The sequence below is a fragment of the Pseudorca crassidens genome, chromosome 20, assembly GCF_039906515.1.
Source record: "Pseudorca crassidens isolate mPseCra1 chromosome 20, mPseCra1.hap1, whole genome shotgun sequence".
NCBI classification, from domain to species: Eukaryota; Metazoa; Chordata; class Mammalia; order Artiodactyla; family Delphinidae; genus Pseudorca; species Pseudorca crassidens.
In genome coordinates, this window is record NC_090315.1 from 17,296,922 (window position 1) to 17,322,104 (window position 25,183).

General features: G+C 46.5%; 1 protein-coding gene and 1 long non-coding RNA gene across 9 annotated transcripts in view; both read left to right on the plus strand.

Annotated features, from left to right (window-relative positions):
- The first annotated feature begins 4,548 nt into the window (after positions 1–4,548).
- Positions 4,549–8,200, plus strand: KRTDAP (keratinocyte differentiation associated protein). 2 transcript variants are annotated; one of them, XM_067720377.1, is made up of 6 exons: positions 4,549–4,672; positions 6,049–6,090; positions 6,187–6,228; positions 6,406–6,450; positions 7,312–7,359; positions 8,033–8,200. In XM_067720377.1, exons 1-6 carry the CDS (start codon positions 4,586–4,588, stop codon positions 8,069–8,071), a joined length of 303 nt encoding a protein of 100 aa, XP_067576478.1. In that variant the 5' UTR covers positions 4,549–4,585; the 3' UTR covers positions 8,072–8,200. The 2 variants fall into 2 exon arrangements, with proteins under 2 accessions (XP_067576478.1, XP_067576477.1); XM_067720376.1 differs by lacking the exon at positions 6,187–6,228 and having other exon boundaries at positions 4,556–4,672.
- A 9,733-nt stretch (positions 8,201–17,933) lies between these two features.
- Positions 17,934–25,183, plus strand: part of LOC137215304 (uncharacterized) — a 71,381-nt gene continuing 64,131 nt past the window's right edge. For all 7 annotated transcript variants that reach the window (XR_010939238.1, XR_010939235.1, XR_010939236.1 and 4 more), the window contains exon 1: positions 17,934–18,436. This is a non-coding gene — a long non-coding RNA (uncharacterized lncRNA). The remainder of the gene's footprint in view (positions 18,437–25,183) is intronic.

A 25,183-nucleotide genomic window follows, 5' to 3' on the forward strand; every position in this document is an offset into this window, starting at 1 on the left:
CCCGGGGCCTGAGGCTCAGTCCTTCCCGCTGACTGACAGCGGGCTTCCTGGGGTGTGGGGTGAGGGCTACAGACTGCTGGACCTCGGGTTGCCACGTGCCGGTCCCTGAGGGACTGAGGGAGAAGCTGAAGGGGTCAACATTGTTTCTGGACTTGGGGCGTTCCTGGTCCAAAAGGCTGAAAGCCACCCTGTGAAGTTTAAAGCACAGGCTAAGGCCCTCAGGTGTGAAGGACTCTCGTAAAACGGCAGCCTCCCCTTTGTCCTGCCGGAGCCTCTGAAGCAGCTTCGTGGCAGAGCCTCCGACGTTCGATTTTCCCCTAACGTCCATTGTCCCACGGCAGCCAGGGAGTTTCCCCTGCTCAGAATCCCCCACGAGCTCCATTAGTTGTAGAGTAACATCCCCTCGGCGTGGCTCCGCACCGTTCGCCTCTGCCTCCCTGTCCAATGTCAACCTGGACCTGCTGGGAAAGGCTCCCGAGGAACACCGCTGCTACCTGTCCCTGGAACCCGAGATCTTCAGAAGGTTGAAACTTTAACGACTTTTGGTCTAAATCCAAAACCCCAAGCCAGCTGAACCGAGGACACCTACCCAATCGCTATCACGTCACCTTGTTTTACTTTCTTCACAGACCTTGTCATGTTCTCGAAATGATCTTGTTTCCTAATTTTTTGTTAGGTTATAATCTGTCTCTCTTTAACTGGAACACAAGCTTCACAGGACAGGTACCCTGTCCATCTCGTATCCTCGGCACCAGGAGTCAAAATGGCTGCATAATAAATATCTGGGTTAGAGGATGGAAGGAGAGATCAGAATTAAGTGGGCTCAATCCAAGAGGTCTTCCTGGGAGAAGTTTAAGCAAAGCGTGCACAGGGCAGAGGGTGGGCGGTGAAGGAAGAAACCAGACCTGCTGGGCAACGTGATTGCTTTCTTGGGTGTGACCCTAACCCTGGCAGAGGGAGGACAGGACGGGACAGGGATGCCCTGGGCTCTGCCCCCCAGTAGCCCACACCCCAGCCCCCTTTCTCTCCAATGATTCTAGGCTTTTCACCTAGATATTCGCCAAGACCCTGAGGCCCCAGTGCGCATCCCTTCAAATCCCCCGTTCCCTCCCTGAACCCAGGAGGCTGGCTCCCAGCCCCTAGGTGTGTCTGTAATGCAGCAACAAGGCTGGGCCTGGCCTCCTACCCACACTCAAGTTCTGGCAGATTTGGGGTGGGATGGGCGAAGGCCTGTGGGAAAACAGGGGTTTATTGGTATTCTTGGGGTGGGAACTAGATCAAGCAGACTTGGAGCTGGGGTGACGCAGAGCCAGGCTCTGTGCCTCTGTCCGACTCCACTAACCCTCTGTGATGCAGCCGACGCTGAACCCAGGTAGATTCTCCTGCCACCCGTTACTCCAGCCGCTGGGACCTTCTGCCAGTGAGGATCCCCCTACCCTCTCTTCCCCAGCCTGCCCCACCATTGGACACTGCACACTCGGGGGATCACAAACTCACTGAGGCAGTTTAGGTGGGGGAAGGGGAGGGAACTGGGAGAGAGACACCAGACTCTAGATTAGCATTTACAGCAGAAATCATGTAAGGCCAAAATTACCCTTGAAAATGCCAAATGGAGATCGATCATAAGTCTAGCACAGCCAGTTCTTTTCCTCCAGAAAAAGAACGGAATTCCTTTGGTTGTGCACATGAAGTAGTAGGCTTGTAGTTAGAGGCATTATATAAAAGAACCCAGCTTTAAACACTAGAACTTCCAACACTAGAGCTAGAAGACTGTCTTTTAAACACACACTTGCTGTGACAAGATGCTCATACTATAAGAGGCATCCGGAATCTGAGGCAATCACAGGTTCACCCTGAGACGTATGCTCATTGAGTACCATCCATCTCTCAGTTCTCAGTTTTCATTTGGCAAGAGCATAGCTTAACCCACCGAAACGAATGCATGTCTGCTCGGAGCTGCCACCTACGGCTGTGCAGGCTGCACACCACAAAAGGACATCTGGTCGAGAGGACAAAAGGGGGCTACCTGAGAGTGCCCCCGGACTCTCAGGGCATGGGTCTCATTCATACAGGGCGCTAGGTGGGCTGGCCGAGGCCCTTGGTAGGACACAGTACAGCAAAGGGGCAATACAGGTGCAGCCTCTGGAACTCTGGGGTTCTAACACTGGCCTGGCCACGCCCTGGCTGTGTGACCTAGGGTGAGTTATTTAACCTCTATGTGCTGTGGTTCCCCTGCCTACAGAATGTGGATAACTTGTTAGTACCTGTCTCACAGAAGCACTGTGATATTTCAGTGAGATCATGCATTTAGAATACCTAGCACAAGGCCTGCCCCAGAGAACGACATCAATAAATTGGCTAACGTTATTATTAGCCGCATTAGCATGAGGAGGAACAAGGGAAACAGGGAAATGAATTTGTTGGAAAAGAAAGCTGGAGCCCAGCGGATGACAGCGTTGGGCTCCTCTGTTGCTCTGGAGTTACCCGGGCTGCAGTGCTCCTCCACTAGCAGGTCTGATTGGACTTCATCACCGAATATCAGCTCTCCTTTGTTGATCCTTCATTCTGCTCATGCTTCATTCAACTTCGTTCACAGCTGACGCTATGCCGACAGAACGGCGGTGAATGAGCTCTTTCAGTCCCTGTTAATGAATTGGTGAGAATTCATTACACATAAAAACTTGTGTCCTCCAGAAAAACCTTTTGGGGAGGCGCTCCACCCATCTGTCATTTTCTCACTCGTCCCCTCTAGGAACACCAGCCTTGCGTGACGTCTGCGTGGCACGGTCATCTGTGCTTAGCGGGTTTTCCTCAAGCACCGTCTCCTCAGGTAGCTCTGCGAAAGGGGACGTACCGTTAGAAAAACGGAGGAGGCTTCCTGAGGCCGAAGAGGGGCGGGATGCCGGGGACTGGGGAGTGGGGGCAGGAGGAGAATCGAACTGAAGTACCAGGTTCTGGGGCTCATGAAGACTGTTGGCGGATAAGCCCAGCCCGCTACGCCTCCAGGCCTGTTATCTCTGTGTATTGCATCAGGACGGGGTAAAGAGCCCACGCTGAAATGAGGTGTTGCTTTGTCCTGGCAGCACCCGTCTGTGTTCCAGCACCTCCCTTTTACACCAGGAGCCGGTTGGGCCACCTGAGCCTCAGTTGTGGAGAACGTTACTCGATTAGGATGTTCTATCACTTTGAGGTGATACAACTGCCAAGCTGGGGGAGTCGGGTGGGGAGCAGAATAAGCTCAACGAAATGGTGTGGGTGCTCAAAGTTCAGGACCTAGAGCCCAACTGGGTAGCTCTAAGACCTATTTTTGCTCTTTTGTGTTTCTCTATTCTTTCTTTCTTTTTTTCTTTTTTTTAATTTTTGGCTGCGTTGGGTCTTCATTGCTGCACAGGCTTTCTCTAGTTGCGGCACATGGGCTCAGCAGTTGTGGTTTGGGGGCTCTAGAGCTCAGGCTCAGTAGTTGCGATGCACGGGCTTAGTTGCTCTGTGGCACGTGGGATCTTCCCTGACCAGGGATCGAACCCGTGTCCCTTGCGTTGGCAGGCGGATTCTTAACCACTGCACCACCAGGGAAGTCCCTGTGTTTCTCTATTCCTTGTCTTCTTAGCTCAAGACAGTTACCTCTCTGAAGACCCAAGAGTGTAAGATGGGCAGCTGGATAATGGGTCCGGCCCCAAAGGAAGAAAGCACAACTTGGTGGAAGGATGCTTGAATTCTAAGATATCCAACCTAGCGTATGCTGAATCCACCTCCACTGTGTAAGGGCATGGTGCTAGGGCATGGTGATGTATAGGTGATTAAGACATAGTTCCTGACCTCAAGAACTTGATATTCTAAGAGGGAAGAACACAAGTTACTCTAGGTACAATGCCAGAGAGATACAAATGAATTGCTATGGCAATTACGAGAAGGGAAAAGTTTGGGAAGGGGGATGACAGATGATGGGAGACATCTGGGAAGCTTAATCCAGGATGGATGTTGGGTTCTGAGAACAAGAGATGAGAGAAGGGCATTTTAGGCATAAGGGGTAACATGGGCAGCTGCTTGGAGGAGGAAAAAGAAGGATATCTTTGGTAAGGAGTCCAGTTTGGCCAGAATGTGAAGTATGTGCAAAGGGAATGAAAGAAGGAAAAGTTAGAAGGGTGGATTGAGGTCAGAGCATGGAAGGCCTTCAATGCCAGTATAGGGAGTTTAGACAGAATTGGATAGGGTGGGAAAAAGCCGGAATTATAAGAGAGGAACGAAGAGATATAAGGCAAAGTGACAAAGACAAAAGGAGAGGTTGCTTGGGTGCCATGGCCAGTCTCTGGGAGGGACAGGTCCAACCTGTCTCCATCTCAGCTCCATTGGCATGAAGAACCCCATTGCCAGCCTACCTTCCAAGTGCCCAGGGCAGAATGTGAATTGAGAAATCCAAGGCAAGTGGGAAACAGTCCACACCTCCCCTTCCCAGAGCCCCAGGGGTGGGCGACAGGATCTGGGGGTGAGTCAGTAGGGTGGGGACCCCAGTTCTGTTCAGATCTGCCTCCCTGGGAATATAAAGGGCAAGCCTTGCCTTGCCTCAGAACACCCCAAACTTGACACCATGAAGATCCCAGTTCTTGCTGCTGTGGTTCTGCTCTCTCTCCTGGCGCTCCACTCTGCTCAGGGGGCTACCCTGGGCAGTTCTGAGGTGAGCACGTCACCTGGGTTCTCTTTCTCTTATACCTGTTAGCTGACTCAATCGGTCACTGGATAAGTGGCTCTTATCTTTGGCTATTACCAGGGGCTGAATGAGAAGCTGGGGCTCTGAGGAAGGGAAGAAAGGAGGAAGGAGACAAAGCTTTCCTGGGAAGGGGCAGAGAAGCTTATATTTCTGGAAAGGGTGGTAAAGTGTGGGGTAGAGGCTGGACATCCTGAGAGGAGACAGGGGCTGAAGTTGATCGTCTGGGTTCAGCCCCACATCTGTTTTGTTTGTATCCCTGGGAATGGCTCTCAGGTGGCTAGAAGCGCCCTGCTACCTCTGGAGCTTAGGCCATACCAAGAATCCTTAGGAGTCAGTCTCCAGCCAGGAAAAATCCTGAGGTCCCTCTCTCCCCACCTTATCGCACTGTGAGGGGGATGGGGGAATGCGCATGTCGGATTTGCAAGTCTACGATAGGGGTCACAGACTCCACTGCTTAGGATCCCAGCAAGTGATGTCCGTGCGCAAGAGGGCTGGTGGGGCCTCAGGGGAGGTGGAATGAATTTGCCCAACCTGGAAGGGGACAGTCTCTATGCCATCTGACTGCTGCTAAGTGGGAAAATGTGCCCAGTGTGGCCGGAGTTTAAAAATTTTCAAGAGAAACTGGAAATCGGATTTCTGAATTCTTACTAATTAAAGATCTTTAATTCAAATTAAAAAACAAACAAGCCAAATTGTGATGAGATCTAAACATTTGGATCTAGGCTGTAGGCTACCTGTTTGTGACCTCTGTTGTCACAAGGAAGAAATGAGGGGCAATGAGGCTGGGCAGCTAAGGTCGGGATGGCAACAGATCGGAGGCACTGAAGTACGGGGGTGGGAGGTGGGCTTCCAGCTGGAGCAGGGAGACGGAGACTCAGACTCTGGTGGCAATTCAAGCCACAAAGCAAACCGACCTCCAGAAGTAAAGGCAGACAGGGCACCTCAGAAACTTGGCCCCCACCTGCCTTCCAATCTCCTGTGCCCAGCTCCGTGGGCTGAGCGTGGGTGTCTCGGGAACACCCCGAGTCCACGGCAGAACTGCACTAGCTCGTTTTTCTTGGGAGGAATCCTCTTTCTCCGCCCTCTCCTCCTGCTGCCGACGGTGGATGCAGGCCTGGGCTCCGACTTCTCTATCTCCCCCGTGCCACTCTCCCATCCCTTCTCGACATGTGTACATCTGTCAATCATCCGCCACACTGGGACAGAGTGGGTTAACGGAGGCGCCATGGTGGAGAATGGGACTGGCCTGTGGAGGGGAGCAGAGCTGGCAGAGAGGGTTTGGGGAAGGGGATTCGCCATCGTGTGATCGATCATTTGTCTCCTTTCTCCCCTTCGCTTTCCAGGAAGGAATCACCATTGGTAATAATGTGGCAGGAATCAAGGAGGTAAACCACCTGTTTTCCCACCATCTGACTACGAGTTCGTCCCCCATCTGTTCATGTTCCTAAATAACTTTCTGAACACCCTGCTGCTTTGCCTAGACGGCTTATGCCCAGTTTCCGAACACTGAAAAGTCGCGACCTGTAAGTTTAATTCTTTAATTCGGCCCCCATATATATCCAAATCCTAAAGGAGATAGAGGCCTGAGTAGAGAGCTTGCAGAGCTGTCATGGTCCTTCACCTTTCCCAGAGGGCTAGGGGCTAAGCTCTGTCCTTCCCTGGAACTGATTCTCTTCTGGTCTCTTTCTCTCTCTGCAAAGGTTCTTAAGGGTAATGAATTCCTGAACTGGAAGGCCCTCTTCGAGGTAAGCAATTGGGCGCCCTTTTTCTCCTGACGGTTGGTCCGGGTAGTGGCAACGCATTCTAGTCTAGCCCTTTTGGTTCTTTCCTGGGAGGGAGTAACTGTCCCACTTAGATGCTGCCCAACTGAAGAAAACTTCCCGGGGAGGCTGTCGTGGCCAGACCTTATTTTCCTAACGTGGCCCACAAAGACAATCTCTGAAAAGGAAAAACTTAATCAGTCAAGAGTTTATTCGAATTCCCTCATCCTCCAGGAAGACACTGAGGCTCTAAGTTGGGTGACTTACCCAAGCTTAGAAGGCTAAGTCAGTGGTAGCGCTGGAATTAGAGCCTGTAGTGCGTGACCCGCACATACTCGCTACATGCCCTCTTGCAAATGTCTTAACTTCTCTGAGCCACGGTTTCCTCATCTGTGATGTGGAGACAATGACAGTACCAACATCAAAAGACTGCTATGGGGCTTCCCTGGTGGTGCAGTGGTTGAGAGTCTGCCTGCCGATGCAGGGGACACGGGTTCTTGCCCCGGTCCGGGAAGATCCCACATGCCGCAGAGCGGCTGGGCCCGTGAGCCATGGCCGCTGAGCCTGTGCGTCCGGAGCCTGTGCTCCGCAACGGGAGAGGCCACAACAGTGAGAGGCCCGCGTACCGCAAAAAAAAAAAAAGACTGCTGTGAAGACCAAATGAAATCATGCCCATAAAGCAGTCAGTATAAGGCAGGCACAGAAGAAGTGCTCAGGAAATATTAATGCTTACTGTAATTATAAAACAATGACACCGTCACCGCTACAGAGTCTTCAGCAAGCGCTTACTGATCCATGCTCACCTGACCTGTAACACATCACTCTCATTCTCTTTTTCTGTTTTAGTCTGTCAAAAGGAGACTTCCTTTCGTCAACTGGGATGCTTTTCCTAAGGTAAGAGGCAGTGGGCATTAGGAGAGAAAGGAGGCTGGGGGTGAGGGAAAAAGCAGAGGATCTCAGTGGGAGAGTGGGGAAAGTGAAAGGAGGATAAAGCTTCTTCTGATCAAAGCTAAGTAAATCACACAGAGAAACACATATATCATATGATATCACTTATATGTGGGATCTAAGAAAAGGCTACAAGTGAACTTACCTACAAAACAGAAATAGAGTTACAGATGTAGAAAATAAACTTACGGTTACCTGGGGTGGGGGTAAAGGTGCAGAGGGATAAATTGGAAGATTGGGATTGACATATACATACTCACTACTATATATAAAATAGATAACTAATACAGACCTACTGTAGAGCACAGGGAACCCTACTCAATACTCTGTAATGGCCTATATGGGAAAAGAATCTAAAAAAGAGTGGGTATATGTATATGTATAACAGATTCACTTTGCTGAAACTAACACAACATTGTAAATCAACTATACTCCAATAAAGATTAAGAAAAACAAAGCTAAGGGAAATCGCAACTACTATAACTCAGAGGAGAACAGGAGCTTAGACTGGGGCAGAGATTCCTTTCCACCAGGGCGCCACCCTATCCTGGGCTTTCTTAGGACTCCGGCTCCCCGCCCCCAAGGGTCTCCAAACTGACCGTACCCTCTCTCCCCACAGCTGAGAGGAATGATGGGTAAAGCTGCGGATGCCCAATGACCAGCCCCTTCGAGACCCAGCACTGCTGATACCACTGAAAGAGGGGGCCAGTGTGGGATCTGATCACCATCCTATCTATGATCACTCTTTGCTGCCTCAGTAACTCCAATAAAATGTTTTCCAAACAAACGGCTCCCGTATCTGCATCTCTGCCCTTATCCTACTGGGCTCTAGAAAGGAATTAAGATGGAGTGAGCTCCAAGGCTGATAGGCAGAAATCTTGACTTCTGAGAGGGTAGGAAGTAGTGAGACAGGAGAAAGTGGGAAGGGCAGGTATATCAAGCCGGCAAGAGACCCCTTGTGTCTTAGCACCTTAGTACTAGTTGATATCCTTGAGAAGCATGAAGCTGTGAGTGGTTTGGTAACATCCCCAAGGAAGCAATCCTGCCCCCTGAACTCCTGGCACCCTCCCCGACGTGCCTTCTGGGAACCTGACTCCTCTGATGGTGGCAATTCGGTATAACAGAGCTATCTGGAATCCAAGGCTCAGGATCCAGCTTAAATCATAAGAGTTCATCTGAAATCCTGTTTTTAAAATTAAGTAGGTTATAAATAAAGAAAACTGGTGGTGTGACCCTGGGTCTTTCTAAGCCTCCTTTCTTTATCTGTGAAATGAGTGTGGAAATAAACAAGAATGATAATAACTACCTTGAAGTTTTGTTATGAAAGTCAAATGAGATAAGGTATATACAGCCCTTTGCACAGGGCCAGGCATAGAGTAGGTGCTCAACAATTGCTTGTTTTCTCCACTAATCGCTCCCCTCCCCCAGAGCTACCACTCATTATTCACTCACTCACTCACTCACTCACCAATCCATCCATCCATCCATCCATCCATCCATCCATCCATCCATCCATTTACTGAAAAGGTCTAGAAATGTGGAATGGATTCAGTTTCAGTTCCTGCAGGTGTACTCTGTATGGAATCTGTGTACTCTGTGTGCCTGCTCTGTGTACTTAAAATGTTGAATTAGTTGGGATTTTTTCTGGTTTCTCTTGAAAACTGGGAAAATGAGAAAACAAGGGACCCGCGATTGGCTTAAATCCAAGTAATAGCTGCCCTCTTTACCTAGGACGTGGTCTCCAGATCAGCAAAGTTCCACTTGTCAAGTTTCATTTATTTAATTGTCTTTTGGCTCTTACAAGCAACTGAATTTGCAAATTATGGCCTGTAGCTTACTTGAAGTGGTAGACTACATAGGGAAATTAAACTTGTGTAGGGGGAGGAAAAACTTCCTTCTACCCTCTTAAATGCTGCAGCTGGCCTAATAATTAAACTGACATGAGACAGATTAACAGGAGAAAAGCAAACAAATTTAATTTTTTTTTTTTTACATATACACAGGTGTCTTCACAGAAGGAAAATGGAGACCCAAAGAAGTTGTTAGGTCCAAAAGCCTGTAAGGTGCATACCTTTTTACAAAAAGAATGATAAATTGTGGGGATGTGACAAAGCAAAGGCCCTTGGACTAGGGGCAATAAATCGTGGCTCAGTGACTAGGAAGTATGTGAGGGAAACTAATGGAAGATAAGGGTTATTTTAGTAAGTTTGCTTATACAGACCGGAGTCAACTCCCAGTCTCTGATGATAAGAATGTCCTTCTCTTCCTGGTACAGGGAGGGCACCTTTCTCAAGGAAAAATTTACATCCTGCTCTTAGATAGAAAGGGGGAGAGCCCTTCCTGTATCTGCTGTTTCACAAGCGTCTTCAGCTCAAAATGATCAGTAATCAATAATTAAAGAAGAATATTTTGGGGTGGCATGTTCTGAATCCCTTCACTTGGTTCCAGCTTTCAAGGAGCTTAAAGTCTAGATGAATAAGACATGTAAATGTTGTTTATACCCGTCCTTCTAGTTAACTTACAACAAGAGACACACACACACTAATGAGAAGCAACTTATAAATGAGCTCATTAATGGAAAAGAAAAAAATGGAAAGTGGTCAAATGTCACAATCAATTAAAATATTTTGCAAAGACTGAGTGCTCATAAACTGGGTGATAGGAAATGGAGTAGAGGAAGAAGGAGGGGAAGTCCTTAAGCTACATTTATTGAGTGGCTAGGTTTTAGGGGAGGACACAAGTCATCACAGAGAAGGCAAGAGTACCTTTGAGATAAAGCAGTTCTCAAAGTGTAGTCCTGGCATCAGCAGCAACAGAACCACCGGAGAATTTCCGAGAAGCAGAAATTCTTGGGCTCTACCCCAGATCTACTAAATCAGAAACTGGGCGCGGGGCCCAGCAGTCCATGTCTTAACAAGCTCTCTAGGTGAGGCTAACGGCTGGAGAACCACCAAGAAAGGAAAGCAAGAGAATGATTAATGCAAAATTCAGGATAGTGGTTACCTCGTAGGTGGAGAGACCATCATGTGACAGGGAAGGGGCACAGGGAGGCGGATGGAAGTGACAGAAGGCTTCTATTATTAATGTTTTAATTTTTTCCTTAAACATATCAGAGGGGAGGAAAAAATATCTTTTCCTTCTACCCTTCGAGGTTCTTGGCTCGGTCTCTGTGACGAAAGACAGGTTAACAGGAGAAAAGCATATAAATTTATCTAGTATAAGTCTTACGTGACATGGGAGCAATCGTAAGTAAATGAAGACCCGAAGAAGCAGTCAAACCTGTATGTTTTTGTGCTAGTTTTTTTTTTTTTTTTTTTTCGGTACTCGGGCCTCTCAGCGCTGTGGCCTCTCCCGTTGCGGAGCACAGGCTCCGGACGCGCGAGCGCAGCCGCTCCGGGCACACGGGATCCCCCCCCGGACCGGGGCACAAACCCACGCCCCCTGCATCGGCAGGCGGACTCCCAACCACTGCGCCACCAGGGAAGCCCTTGTGCTAGCTTTGATGGAGAGTGGGAAGTCATGGGAAAACGTGACAGGACAAAAGGAATATGAGCTCAGTGTAGGAAACTGGGGAAACTTAGCAAGGTGTGTTCACTAAGATTCCTCTTGGGGGGTCCCTCTATCTTCGAGACAAGGATGATCCTTTCCCCTGGGTAGAGGGAGGGCACTTCTCACATGAGGGTCTTATGACTTGCTTCTAGGGAACGTCAGTGAGTCCTTCCTGCACCTATTTTCTCGAATTCCTTCAGCTTGAAATATTCAATATGCTGAGGCACCATATTTTGGGGTAGGGTGTCCTGAACCCCGCCAATACACATTTTATACATACTTATGTATGCAGCGTTCCACACCAATATGTGACCAAAACAAGAAAATGGCTTTGAGTAATTTATGAGTGCTGGGGGGATGCAGAGTAAAGAAACAACTGGAGTCTAGGAAGACCGGAATCTGGAGGAAAAGAACTTGCAGACATGCTTGTGTAAGTGGGTAACGGATGCACTCTAGAGCTAATGAAACTGACAAAAATGTACCAACATGGGTGAGATAATTCAGAGGATTCAAAGAACAGAAGACAAGATACCTGTTCTCTCTGGGGAATGTGTAGGATGAGAAAGAAGCCAAGAAGTAGCCATACTTCACTCTACACTTTATAAAAACAACCAATGCATTCTGTGTGGACATTATGCCACTCATTAAATAGGATGTAGAGATATATGTTGAAATATGGAACAATCTCGAAGATATAGTAGAATGAAAAAAAAAAGGGGGCAGAGCAGTGTGAATAGTATATTAGAAAAAAAGATGGTGCAAATATATGCTCTTATATGCATAAAGTATCTCTAGAGTAAAACTCAGGAAGTAACAGTGATCACCTCTGGGGACTGACGTACTCGCACTCTGTGCCCTTTTGGATTTTATGAGAAAAATTCTTTTTACCATGTGTACATATTCAAAAGGATAAAGTAAAAAAACAAAACCTTAATAAAACAAACACACCAAAAAACCTTCTACATTTTAAGGTGTCAGGGCCTAGCCCGTGAACTGGCCCTGCGTAGACACTTCTCACTGAGTGAATGATATGGATTTCCCATACATTTACCACACCCTTCTGCTGCTCAGAGTGTGGTCCTTGGACCAGAAGAATTAGCACCACTTGGGCTTGTGAGAAAGCAGAATCTCAGCCCACCCCAGAGCCAATGAATCAGAATATGCATTTTTATTTTTATTTATTTATTTATTTATTTTTTGCGGTACGCGGGCCTCTCACTGCTGCGGCCTCTCCCGTTGCGGAGCACAGGCTCCGGACGCGCAGGCTCAGTGGCCATGGCTCACGGGCCCAGCCGCTCCGCGGCATGTGGGATCTTCCCGGACCGGGGCACGAACCCGTGTCCCCTGCATCGGCAGTCGGACTCTCAACCACTGCGCCACCAGGGAAGCCCCAGAATATGCATTTTAACAAGACCCCCCCCCCCCCCCGCCCACCCCCATAGGATTCAAATGCACAGTGAAGTTTGAGAAATACTGACTGCCTGAGGCATTATGTTAAGTGCGGTGCAGAACGCCTTCAAGGAGCTTCTGATCCAGCTGCAGTTAAAGGAAGTGCATAGGTAGAAAGCGCGGGATACAACTAGAAAAGGTGCATTTAGATTCGGCAGAAGGGAGAAATTCTTTTGGAGTCAGGGTAAGAAAAACTAGGGGAGGGACTTCTCTGGCGGTCCAGTGGTGAAGACTCTGCGCTTCCACTGCAGGGGGCGTGGGTTCATCCCTGGTCAGGGAACTAAGATCCCACATGCTGTGCTGCGCGGCCAAAAGAAAACGAACAAACAAAAGCCCTCCAAAAACTAGGGGAAGTGACCTTTGAGCTGGGCATTGAAGAATATTTGAAAAATATTTTTTAAAAAAGTGTACCTTTGTTCTTTTGGAGCAAGGGGGAGGATGGTGGAGGGTCCCCCCAGCAGGCAGAGCAGAAATGCAGAACTGGTAGTGCAGCATACTGAATTGGGGACATTGTAATTCAGCCTGGCTACGGGGTAGGGGCTGAAGGCTGGAAATGCAGGTTGGGTCTGATGATGGAGGGCCATGGATACAAGGCTGAGAAATTTCCACCCCATCCCGCGGTCAGTGAAGAGATTCCTGCGGGTGGTAACAATCACAGCAACAATAGCCACTCTTATTTGGTTCTTATCACAAGCCAGGCTTCATGCCAAGTGCTTTGCATGTATTATCTCAGTTGGTCCACATAACAACGCTATTAGGTTGGCACCAATATCCCCATCTCACAAGTGAAGAAACCGAATCTCAGAGAGATGAAGTACTTTGCTTAGGCTCACACAGCCTAAACAGAGCCAGAACTAAGCCCGCATGGACCTAGGACATTACCCCCACTTTAACTGGAGTTGTACAACATTCATTTGCTTTATAAACTGGGGTTCTATATAAGATTTTGCTGGACAAAATGCTTCCATTTCATAAAAAAGTTTGGACATCACTGCTGAGAATGATGGGCAGCTGCTGAAGGCATTTAAGGCATTATAGCCTGGTGGTTAGAACACAAGTTTTCAAATCAGTCAGATCTGGTTTCAGATTCTGTTCCTACCACTTTACTAGCTATGTGACCTCTGGGTGACCACGCTGTTGGGGCCTCAGTTTTATCATCTGTAAAGTGGGAATAATATCAATACTTTATAGGAGTTAAGAAACACTCAATAAATGTTAACCTAACATTCATATTAACAAAGGGTAGCTGTTATTAGTACTCTCTGTAACTCCAGTCAGATCATGACCCAGATAGATTCACACTGAGAGAGCTAATATTCACAACTGCATGCATTTGCTCTCTCCTAACAGATGAGGAAACTGAAGCTCAGACAGGTGAAGTGACTTTCCCAAGGGCATCCGGAGAGGAAGCAGCTGAGCCAGGTTTTGAACCCAGGTTCTGTTAGACTCCAAAGCCTTAGAGCTTTTAATAATTCTAATTTCCTGTCCATAACACACAAAAAGAGCGCCTACCATGTGTAAGGTATTGTGTTAGTACTTTACATTTGTGATCTTATTTAATTCTTACAACTTTATGAAGTCAGTACTATAATCAAGTCTGTCTTATACAAAGGAAAATAAAACTCAAAGGGGCAAATCATGGCTCGGTTTAACTTTCTGTCAATGAAGTTTCTCGTCAAATTTCTGAATGATAAAACCAGGACTGAAGTACAGAGTTGTGCCTACGTGCACCCCAGCAAGCGCCATCCAAGGGATACACTGGAAACTTGCAAAATATGCAAAGAGGCAGGTACCCAGATTCCCACAGCAGCAATGCTTGCAATAGCTCAATGGTGGAAACCACCTGTATGTCCATCAACAAGAGAATGGATAAATAAAATGTGGTATGTCCATCTGGTGGAATGGTAGATATCCAGCAGTGAAAATGAGATAGAGTTACATGTATCAACCAGGCTGAGGTTAAAAAATGTTAATTGAAAAATGCAAATTGCAAAATAGTACCTGCAGTGTGAAACCATTAATACGAAGCCTAAAAACATGCAAAGCGATGTTATGTGTTTATGGGTACATCTACCTGCCGTAAAAGTGTAAATACCAGTGGGAAGGATTTTCACTAACTTGAGGATTGTGTTCCCTCTGGGAATGGAAGAAAATAGGTTCAAGAAAGGTACAATCAGGCTTCAGCTCTATCTATAACGTTTTAGTTTTTAAAACAAGTCTGAAGCAAATAGGTCAAAATGTTAAGATGGATAAAGCTGAGGGATATGTACGCCAGGCTTTGTGAATGTGGTTTCCCCTATTTTTATGTATGTTTGCAATATTTCATGTTAAAATATTTTAAAGCAACAACAATAAAGACACCTTAATTTCAACCTGCCCAAAGGCCTTCAGCCATGAAGGGGTTCTGTGGCTGACACCGCACTCCTCACGCCACCTCCTAAGTACAGTGGGTCCTGAGAGCCTGGTTTGCTTCGTTACAAACGCCCACGACACTGGCACTGTGGAGGCAGCCCAAGAACTTCGACAGAGGAAATGTCCTCAGATGCTTCTGAGAAGTGAACACAACGTGGCACCCTTGACAACTATCATGCTATTAAGACCTCCCACTGCATTTCCCAACGCCCAACAGATAAACCTACAGCAGAATTCCTGGGTGCTCCTCTCTAAAGCCAACGACAACCCAAACAAACAAAAAGCCCCCAGTCCTCTCCCACTAACAGGCCCCTCCCATTCCTCATATGAACCTGAGTCTCCCAGACCGGGGACTGGAGTACTGGTCCTCAGTGCCTCCTACTGCAGCTGACCTCTTTCACAACTGCTGTCCCACCAGACCCTCCATCACCCGTGGATACACAGTCACCTCCCAGGAGCCCTGAAAGCTCCTTCTTTTACGTTAAATCAAATCATGCCGTCTTTCCACTCTTGACGCTCCGATGATTTCCCGTTACTTTCAGAATAAACCCTACCAACTTTACGAAGGGCCTCTTCTCCTATCTCCCCGACTCCCCTGCTCACTCTGGTCCAGGCACCCAGCCTCTCTGGGGCTCCTCCAACAGGCCCAGCTTGCCCCCTCCCTACATGACTCATTCCTCACTGCCCTTGCTGCCTCACTTCATTCAGTTCTCTTGAGATGACAGCTCCTCTGTGAGATCTTTGCAATCTGACCACACTACCTAAAGAATCACCTGCCCTCGTGATCCTCTAATTCTGCTTGATTTCTTGTTATAGCATTTATCGCTACCAGAAACATCTCTACTAACTTGTTATCTTTAGGGTCCTCAAGAGCTGCACCCTCCAGTGCAGCTATCCACTGTCCACATGTGGCCATGGAGCAGTTGAAACGGGACTCGTCCTAATTGAGATATGGGGCAACTGTAAAACATGTACAAAAAAGAGTATACGTATCTCACGAGTATTTTTATATTACATGTTGGAATAACATTTTGGATATATTGGGTTACAGAAAAGATATTAAAATTTACGTCACTGGTCTTTTCTTACTTTTATCAAAATCTGGCTATTGGAAACTTTTAAATTACATATACGGCTCACATTCTGTATTTTAGATAGAGCTAATCTAGAAGAAGATCAGTGCTATGAAGATAGGAACTCTTTTGCTGCCCACTGTATCCCTAGCACACAGTGCCTGGCACACAGTAGGCACTCAATAAACACTTGTGAATTGAATGAAGGACCAATCCCCTCGTCCATGCCTAAGCTTACATGCACAATCAAATACCGTTCTTTCACTCCCCCTCCTACAGGCGAGGAGCCCTACCTTAAAATTCCCCAGCGCCTCTCATGTGATTCTCTGCATTCCTGATACAATGTGTCCTCACGGGGTCACTGTGATCATCTCAACCAGAAACCCTCCCCCACCATGACACACCTCACTCCCTACATACAGCACCCTCATCACTCATTCTCAGTGTAGCATCAGGAATCAACGTCCATCTAGCATTGGTGACCTGATGAAAAGGTCCCTCAAGACTTCTGATGATCACAGATCCCCCTTACGGCTTATGGCCACGATAGCCCTCCTCACTAATTCCCAACAGAACCTCTGGGGCTCCTCCCCTAAGGAAGCAGGAACCAGAAAACTAATTTTGACTCCCTAAATTATCTCCAAATCAGATTATTCAGAGTTACAGAGGCAGGCTGGCTGGATTGAGACACCAAGGTCTCATTCACCATACAACTTAAAAACTGTGTCCTGGCAACTCCCTGGCAGTCCAGTGGTTTGGACTCCGCGTTCTCATTGCTGAGGGCCGGGTCGGGGAACTAATATAATTCCACACGCCACGTGGTGTGGCCAAAAAAAAAAAATTGTATCCCTTTACCAGGCCACCTTGTTATTTCTTATCAATCAAATCGTCTGCACCATGATATTGCCCTGGATATATTTTTGTATAATTCATTCAGTGTAAACCTTTGCGACATGGCACGATATTTGTAACACGTTTTACCTTGGCTTTGATTCATTTCTCAATATACCGCAGAGAAACCTCCCAAGGTCTCTCCTGACCTGAGAGAAGCCCCGTCCAGCTCCCTGCCCAGGAATAAGTCCTCCTCCCCTTGAGCCCCAAACTTATTTCCATCTTTTAAAATTGATTACATGTTGAGATAATATACTTTGAACATGTTGGGTTAAATAAAATATATTAACGTTAATTTTATGTTTCTTTTTACTTCTTATAATGTAGCTATTAAAAAATTAAAAATGGCTTACATTGTATTTCCACTGGAGAGTGCCAGGGTTGATAGAAGGATACAATGCAAAGCTCTTAGCCCAGTGACTGACACATAATAAATATCTGATAAATTCTCTAAATGCATTTTTTACAGGTTGCTTCCATGTGAAAAGTTTTTTTGCTGTTTATTGAGGATGCAGCCATGAAAAAATTTGAACTGCCCTGTGGCGCTCAGCTCTAACTGGGGAGACACACAATAGGTAAGTGAACACAGAACAAGGCACTTTCAGATCATGATAAATACTCTCTGAAAACGAAACAAAACGGGCAGCGGAACAGCAAGAACTGGCAGTGTCTCTTTAATTAAGGTATCAGGGAGGTCTCTATGAGCTGGTAACATTTGAGCTGAGACGTGGATGACTAACAAAGTAGCTGGCCCTAAAAGGCTTGGGGGCAGGGGTTCCAGGCAGAGGGAAGAGACTCTGTAAAAGCCTTGAAGTAAGAATGAAGCTTCTATAATTGAGGAACGGAAAAGAGCTCTTGTGCTCAGGAAAAAGTTAGTAGGAAATGAGCCTGCAGAGGTGGAGGTGTGGTGGCAGGCTGCTCATAAGGGCCCAGTAGGCTGTGGTCATTGATATTTGAAGTGTGACAGCGAACTTTTGTAGCCATCTCCACCCAGTTCTTGCAGAGAATGAAGCCCTAACACTCTAAGGCATCCATTGCATGTCATGAATTAGGTCATCCCCTATTGTATTAGCAAGAGAATGGTACTAGCCAGTATCATCCTTTGGAAAATTGAGTAAACAGTCACTCATACCATTCTCTGCAGGGCTTAGTTCTCTCCCAAGACCCTGAGAAAGGCTGCATGAGAGGATATTTAGCAAGAGATTTGAAAAAAGATCACTTTGACTACAGCGTACTGAGTGGAGGGCGTAGGGGCCAAGAGGCAGGAATGGAAGCATGGCGATCTGTGAGGAGTCCTCCACTGTGGCTCAGATGAGAGATGGCAGTGCCTTCCACTGGTACTGCAGCTCGTTAGTGAGAAATGAGTATGTATTTTGGAAGCTGGAACCAACTGGACCCAATGCATTAGACATGGAGAGGAAAAGGAGAGAGAGAGAGGAAGGAGTCAAGGATAACTACTGAGTTTTTGGTTTAAGCAACTGGGTGGATGCCAGTGCCATGAATGGTGATTTGGATTCTAGTTCTGCTGGGGGACCCAGGGCAGATAAGTGACTTACTCTCTGCTGAGTCTCAGTTTTCTCATCTGTAAAATGGGGGTTGCCATGGAGGTTTGATGAGATCATGCACGGAAAGCACAGGTCTGGCACACGGTAAGCACTTAAACTGCTGTTATTATCATCGTGATCATTCTTGTACAATTAGCACACTGCAGCAGTTAAAAGCAAGGGCTTTGAAACCAGTCGGACCTCAGTTGAGTCCCTGCATTGTTATGTGACCTTGGCAAGGTCAATTCATATCTCTGAGCCTTAGGTTCTTCTTCTGTAAAGGGGATTAACAGCAATATCCTCCCTTCAGATCCAGTTGTGAGGATTCAGTGAGTCCTGAATATGAAATGCTTAGCACTGGGCATAGTACATAGTAATTGCTCAGTAAACAGGGCCTAAGTGCTAGAGTAATTTGACTTTTCTTCTGTGTGTGTTTGGGGGCAGAATTATTACTTAAAATAAGCCTTTTTTAAAAAAACATCTTTATTGGTAAAATAAGTATATATATATATTTTAAAGGGAACTTTATTTTTATTTATTTTTTTTTTTTGGCTGCATTGGGTCTTCATTGTTGCGTGCAGACTTTCTCTAGTTGCGGCAAGCAGCGGCTACTCTTCATTGTGGTGCACGGGCTTCTCATTGCGGTGGCTTCTCTTGTTGCGGAGCATGGGCTCTAGCCGTGCAGGCTTCAGTAGTTGTGGCATGCGGGCTCAGTAGTTGTGGCTCACGGGCTCTAGAGTGCAGGCTCAGTAGTTGTGGCGCGTGGGCTTAGTTGCTCCACGGCATGTGGGATCTTCCCAGACCAGGGCTCGAACCCATGTCCCCTGCACTGACAGGCGGATCCTTAACCACTGCACCACCAGAGAAGCCCTAAGCCTTTATATTTTTATTATGAAAAATATGTGCTCACTGGGAAAATGCAAACAGTACAGAATTATGTAAAGTAGCAGGTGAGAGCTGACCTACCTCTCCTTCCCCTAACTCCGTAAGTAACCACTGTTGGCTGCTGCATAGCCTTTCCCAATTTCTCTCTCTCTCTCTCTCCACCCCCCCGCCACACATACACACCTGTGTGCATGCACGTTCCCCTCTTCTTCTGGAGGCACAATAAAACGATGGCTGAGAGCTCAGCCTCCAGAGTAACACAGACCCAGGTTCTAGTCCTACTGCTGCCACTTTAATTGCCATGAGATATTGGGCAAGTGATTAACAGTCAATCTAAGATTCAGGTTCCCTTTTTGTAAAAAGAAAGGCCATGGCAGTACCGACGTTGTGGTTTGGTAAGGAATAGTGTGTGCACAGGGATTAGCACTATGACTGCGTGTATGAAGGTCTCGGACACTTAGCTGCTACTATTATATACATAATGGATCATACTGTTTACTGTATGCTTTTATGCAACTCTTTTTTCTTTCCTGTTTTTTTTACACTTTAGAAAGTTTTAATTCCTAGCTTTTTAATGCTCTTTTGCAATCCTTCCTTCCTTCCTTCCTTCCTTCCTTCCTTTCTTCCTTCCTTCCTTCCTTCCTTCCTTCCTTTCTTTCTTTCTTTCTTTCTTTCTTTCTTCCTTCCTTCCTTCCTTCCTTCCTTCCTTCCTTCCTTCCTTTCCTCACTTTAGAAAGTTTTAATTTCCCTTTTTTTAATTGAGGCAAAATTGGTACACAAACTTCAGGTGTATACTATTATAATTTGACATCTGTATGCACTACAAAGTGATCACCACCACAGGTCTAGTCACCATGTATCGCCACACGGTTGATCTTACGTCTGTTTTTGTAGCTAAGATGTCTTGAGCCTCTTTCCACACCACGACTCATCAAGATTCGATGCAGGGTTAAGGAGTTGGACCCCTTGTCATCTCCTCATCCCTAAGTTTCTGCTTCTGAGAGATTCCTGGCTGCATGTGAGTAACAGAGGCCACAGCCTCTGCGGTGTCCGGGCCTCCCAGGATTCGGAGGCAGGTAGTAACCTTGTCTACCCAGGAGGTGGCAGGCAGAGTCCAAGGGAGGACATCAAGTAGCGCAAGGAGAGTGTGGGGCCCTCACAGCCTTTCACCCCTGTGGTCTGTACCCTTGCAACTTGCTGTGGCTTCTGAAGTTGAACCTTGTCTTCTGCGAGGGGGTCACGGCCCCTACTTTCACTTTTCCTTGGGGCACCTCAGGCAGACTTCAGACGGTCCAGAGACCAAGCTAGTCTTAGATCCCAATATACTGATGTCATCGTTTTATAGAACCTGCTGTCTTGAGTATTTTGTAACTGGCTTTATGATTGTAATATGTTTTTTAATTTTCATCTTCCCCCCATGCCCCTGCCACTGCCGTCCTTTTTTGGAGAGCGTCTACTGGTTTTGGTAGATGGTTATTTTCGTCCCAGCTCTCTCCCACCGTACACGTACTGCTCTTTCGTTCTGGGACTTATTCCCTCTTCTTCAATGATCTAAGCTCCCTCCTAGTGCCAATCTCTTCTCTATGCTCTATTAATTCAAACAGTCCTACTTTTCTTCTTTTTCTGCTCCAACCGTGTCACAAAACTCAGACATCCTCTTTCATCCTCTTTGCTCAAAGGTCCTTGGATTACTTACCCACGTCTGTACCAGTTTTCCTCTTTGTGAGAGAGCTTGTCTTGGATTCTTGAGGACCATTTCCTTGAGAGGTGAAAAACCTTTAAAGTCTTATTTGCAGAGGAAGTCATGGGAGGGGTCAGACAAATGACAGTGGCATGGGATGAAAGGTCAGGAACAAGGTTGGTGATTTCTTTGGCGCAGGACAGGTCTTGGCAAGGGTCATAACTGTATTAGGGCCAAGAATAATTTGTTTCCTATCTGGCCCATGGGCTGTTGTCAGGATCAAATGAGATAAGAGTCTGAAACCACTTTGTAACATGTGAAGCATCTTATAACCTGTTAGGTATCATCAGTCCACAAAATCACCCACATCCCACCCACGCTGTGGCAGGAAGAGCGTAAGATGGAAAGTCAAGAGACCTGGGTCTGCTATCCACTCGTTGAGAGTGCGGAGCAAGCTTCCTGCTCCAGCAGATTGGTTCAGTCATTTGTTGAACACCTGCCTGTGTCATGGATGGTTCTGCGTGCTGGGGACGCACAGGTGAACAAAAAAGACAGGTTATCCTGGAACCCACATTCAAGAGGGGAAGACAGTCAATAAACAAGTAAACAAACAAATAACAATAATAAAGAAGAAATACTTGAGGCTAACGATGGTAGATTGAATACCCGTGTCTCCTTTGGATCCCTTCTGAAATCGTACCATAATGACAGTAAAGAGATCTTTCTGAGAGGCACTAGGCCCATAAGGACGGGGAGAAGAAAAGAGGATACGATGCCACCAAAATTTTGGAAGCCCATGAGTGAGTGGTAACTGGTAACTGACTTGGCAGACCTATGAGAGTTGAATCTCAAGCCAGTTGTAGGAAAAACCAAGACTCAACCCAGTTTCTACTGCAGGGCCCACAGAGAGCTCACGAACTGGTGGCAAGAGGTACCTCTGGAAACGGGGGTGAAGTGCAAGCTAACATAAGGGAGAGTGGTTGAAAGTTTATTTGGAAAGAACCCCCAGATCTCTTCCCCAGCTTCCTGATGCAAGGCAACTGCTCCTCATCCAGGAAAAGACTGGAGTTTTATTCTCTGGAGCGGAGAACACAGAGGGTTTTTGGAATGTGGGACACCAGACACACTAGGAAGAGGGAGCAATGTAATGTACATCAGAGATTAAAGGAATGCTACATGTTGAGACCTTCCAGCTGTCTTTTCCATGCGGCTTCTAAATTTCTGGCAGTCCAACTTTCACCCTCCAGGCAGGAGATGAGAAGAATCTTTTCTGGGAACTTTCGTCAGCTCAAGAGGAAGACCCCTAAGCATTGACATGGGAGGTTCCCCAACTAAATGACCCAGCTGAAGCCTAACTCATGGGCTCACAGCTTCCATTCCTTATTTAATACCTATGGAAGGCAGCCTCCAAGACAGCCCCAGCGATCCCACCTCCTTGTATTCACCCACTTGTATAATTCACTCCCCCTTTCAAAATGGGCTGAGTGGGAATTCCCTAGTGGTCCAGTGGCTAAGACTTGGCGCTTTCACTGCCATGGACCTGAGTTTGATCCCTGGTCAGGGAACTAAGATCCTGCAAGGGGCAATGTGCGGCCAAAAAAAAAAATGGGCTGTGAAAAAGTGACGGAAGATCACTTTGAAGATTAGGTTTTTAAAGACTGCCTTCCTTCTTGTCGTCTCTTGCTTTCTTGCTCTGGTGGAAGCCAGCTGCCCCGCAGAGAGGCCCACACGGTAAGGAACTGAGAGAGGCCTCCAGCCCATAGCCAGCAAGGAACTGAGGCCCTCAGTTCAGAAGCCCTCAAGGAACTTAATTCTGCCAACAACCATATTTTTATGTGAACATTTTCAAATATGATAACAAGCAGATGGAGGGCTTCCCTGGTGGCGCAGTGGTTGAGAGTCCGCCTGCCGATGCAGCAGACGCGGGTTCGTGCCCCGGTCCGGGAGGATCCCACGTGCCGCGGAGCGGCTGGGCCCGTGAGCTATGGCCGCTGAGCCTGCGCGTCCGGAGCCTGTGCGGGAGAGGCCACAACAGTGAGAGGCCCGCGTGCCGCAAAAGGAAAAAAAAAAAAAAAAAAAGCAGATGGAATAGTACAATAGAATCTTAACCATCATCCAGATTCAACATTTATGGAGATTTTGCCATATTTTCATTCCTCTTTTTCCCTTTTCTGACTTTAAAGCAAACCCTAGACACCATGTCATATTATTTTTATATACTTTGCATATATCTCAAAAAAGTATTATTCTCCTTCCTTCTTTTCAAGATGAGCAGACAATCAAGGATTCGCAGATGTCTGATGACAACTTCTGACCTAAAGAACAGAGGCCAGGGGACTTTCCTGGTGGTCCAGTGGTTAGGAATCCACCTTCCAATGCAGGGGACGCAGGTTTGATCCCTGGTGGGGGAAGTAAGATCCCACATGCTGCAGGGCAACTAAGCCTACGCACCACAACTAGAGAAAAGCCCATGCACGGTGGCGAGGAACCTGCGCACCATGGCAGAGACCCACTGCAGTCAAAAAAAAAAAAAAGTAGAAGCCAGTACCTAAAAAAGTAACTTGGAACAGGGAGATGAAAATTCCTTAAAGAGATAAGAGCGGATATTATAACCATGAAACAAAGTCAAGAATAAAAGAGAGTATGTGGATATGAAAGGTGATAGCAAAAAGGAAAAATTAAACAGAAGGGCTGGAAGATAAACTTGAGGAAATCTCACAGGAAGTAGAGCAAAAAGATGAAATGATGGAATATGGTAGAGAAGGAAAAATTAGTGGGTCAGGCTAGGAGGTCCCATGTCCCCCAAATAATAGGAGTTCTAGAAAGAGAAAAGAGAGAAAATGAAGGCAAGGAGATAATCACAAAATGTTTTAAGAGAATATCCCCAAACTGAAGGATACTATCTTGCAAATTGAAAGAGTCCCAGTGCCTAGTGCAATGGATGAAATTTTAGAATACTTGTGAGAAAGGTAAAGGACCCTACAAGTTTCCACTAAGAAAAAGATAGACCATAAACAAGGAATCAGGAATCAGAATGTCTTGGGTACTTTCAACAAGACTGGGTGCTAGATGGCAATATGGCAAAGTCTTGAATATTCTGAAGGAAAATGATTTCCCATCTAGAATTCCACACGTAACCCATATCAGTGAAGCATGAAGGTAGAATGAAGACATTTTCTGACATGCAGAGTCTCAAAACATTTATTACTTTCTAGAGAAGCTGTTAGAGGACATAAACAAGGGGAGAGAAACAAGAGCAGAGAAGCAAAAGACGTCTCAATTTAAAAACGTCCAGGGGTCAGCTGTACACCTGGCATAAACCACCACCAGTCAAGACTGGAACAGGTCAGAAAGTTCTTGGAGAGATCTCTTCAAGAAGATGAATCTGTCTCCTACTAATAACTCTGAAGGTCTTGAGAGGAGATAAGACAATTGGCAAAGAGTTCGGGTGAAATCAATGATAAGTATGTAAAAAACTGAGGATATGAAAAATAAGGCAACTACGAATTCTGGGGTGGAGGGAAAGTTGTGCAGGGTATAAAAGTAATCATAGTTTACTATAGAGCTCCATTATTTACATAGTCACAGTAATGTAAACATTGAGTATTATTCTAACACAATTATGATGTAAGTATATTATGAATATACAGAGTGGGAAGGGTGCATGTGTGTTTATGTATTGGGGAGAGCCAAATCCACCTCTGACACTGGGGTAAGTTCACAGATAAAACCTTATATTGAAAAATGAGAGAGTATAGTAAAATAAGTAAGCTCCTTACAGACACGAGGGATAAATATTCAGTTGAAAAAAAGTGAAAGCCGTTGTCTCCAGGAAGGGGTAAATGTTTGTGGTGGGGCAAGAGGGTGAGCGATGCTCTTTTTCCCAGCAAACTATCTGACTCATTACACAGTGTGCATGTATACCTTTTATAAAAATAACAAGGAAGACCAAAAAATAGATGATATCAGACAGTGATAAATGCAGTAAAGTCAGTAACTCAGGATAATGTGAGTGAGTTTATCAGAGGGAGGCAGTTTTGGACTGGGCTGAGGAGAAAGTCCCATGAGCAAATGAAATTTAAGTCACAGGCAGCCTGAAAGATGAGGACTCAGCCATGTGAGAATCTAGAGGAAAAGGGTCCAAGAAAAGGGGGCAGTAAGTACAAAGGATCAGAGGGCAAGATCTTAGCAAGTTGTTGAAAGCGCAAAGGAAGAATAAAGTGAGAAGGATGAGGTGCCAGGCAGGAGTTGGGGGAGATGAGCTTTGGCAGATGGACAAGTGTCAG

What these genes read in the sequence shown, in the direction of transcription:
- KRTDAP (XM_067720377.1), top strand. Translation starts at nt 4,586, where the DNA reads ATGAAGATCCCAGTTCTTGCTGCTGTGGTTCTGCTCTCTCTCCTGGCG. An exon ending in ACTGGAAGGCCCTCTTCGAG is followed by an intron (nt 6,451 to 7,311) that starts GTAAGCAATTGG and finishes TTTCTGTTTTAG; the next exon opens with TCTGTCAAAAGGAGACTTCC. An exon ending in ACTGGGATGCTTTTCCTAAG is followed by an intron (nt 7,360 to 8,032) that starts GTAAGAGGCAGT and finishes CTCTCCCCACAG; the next exon opens with CTGAGAGGAATGATGGGTAA.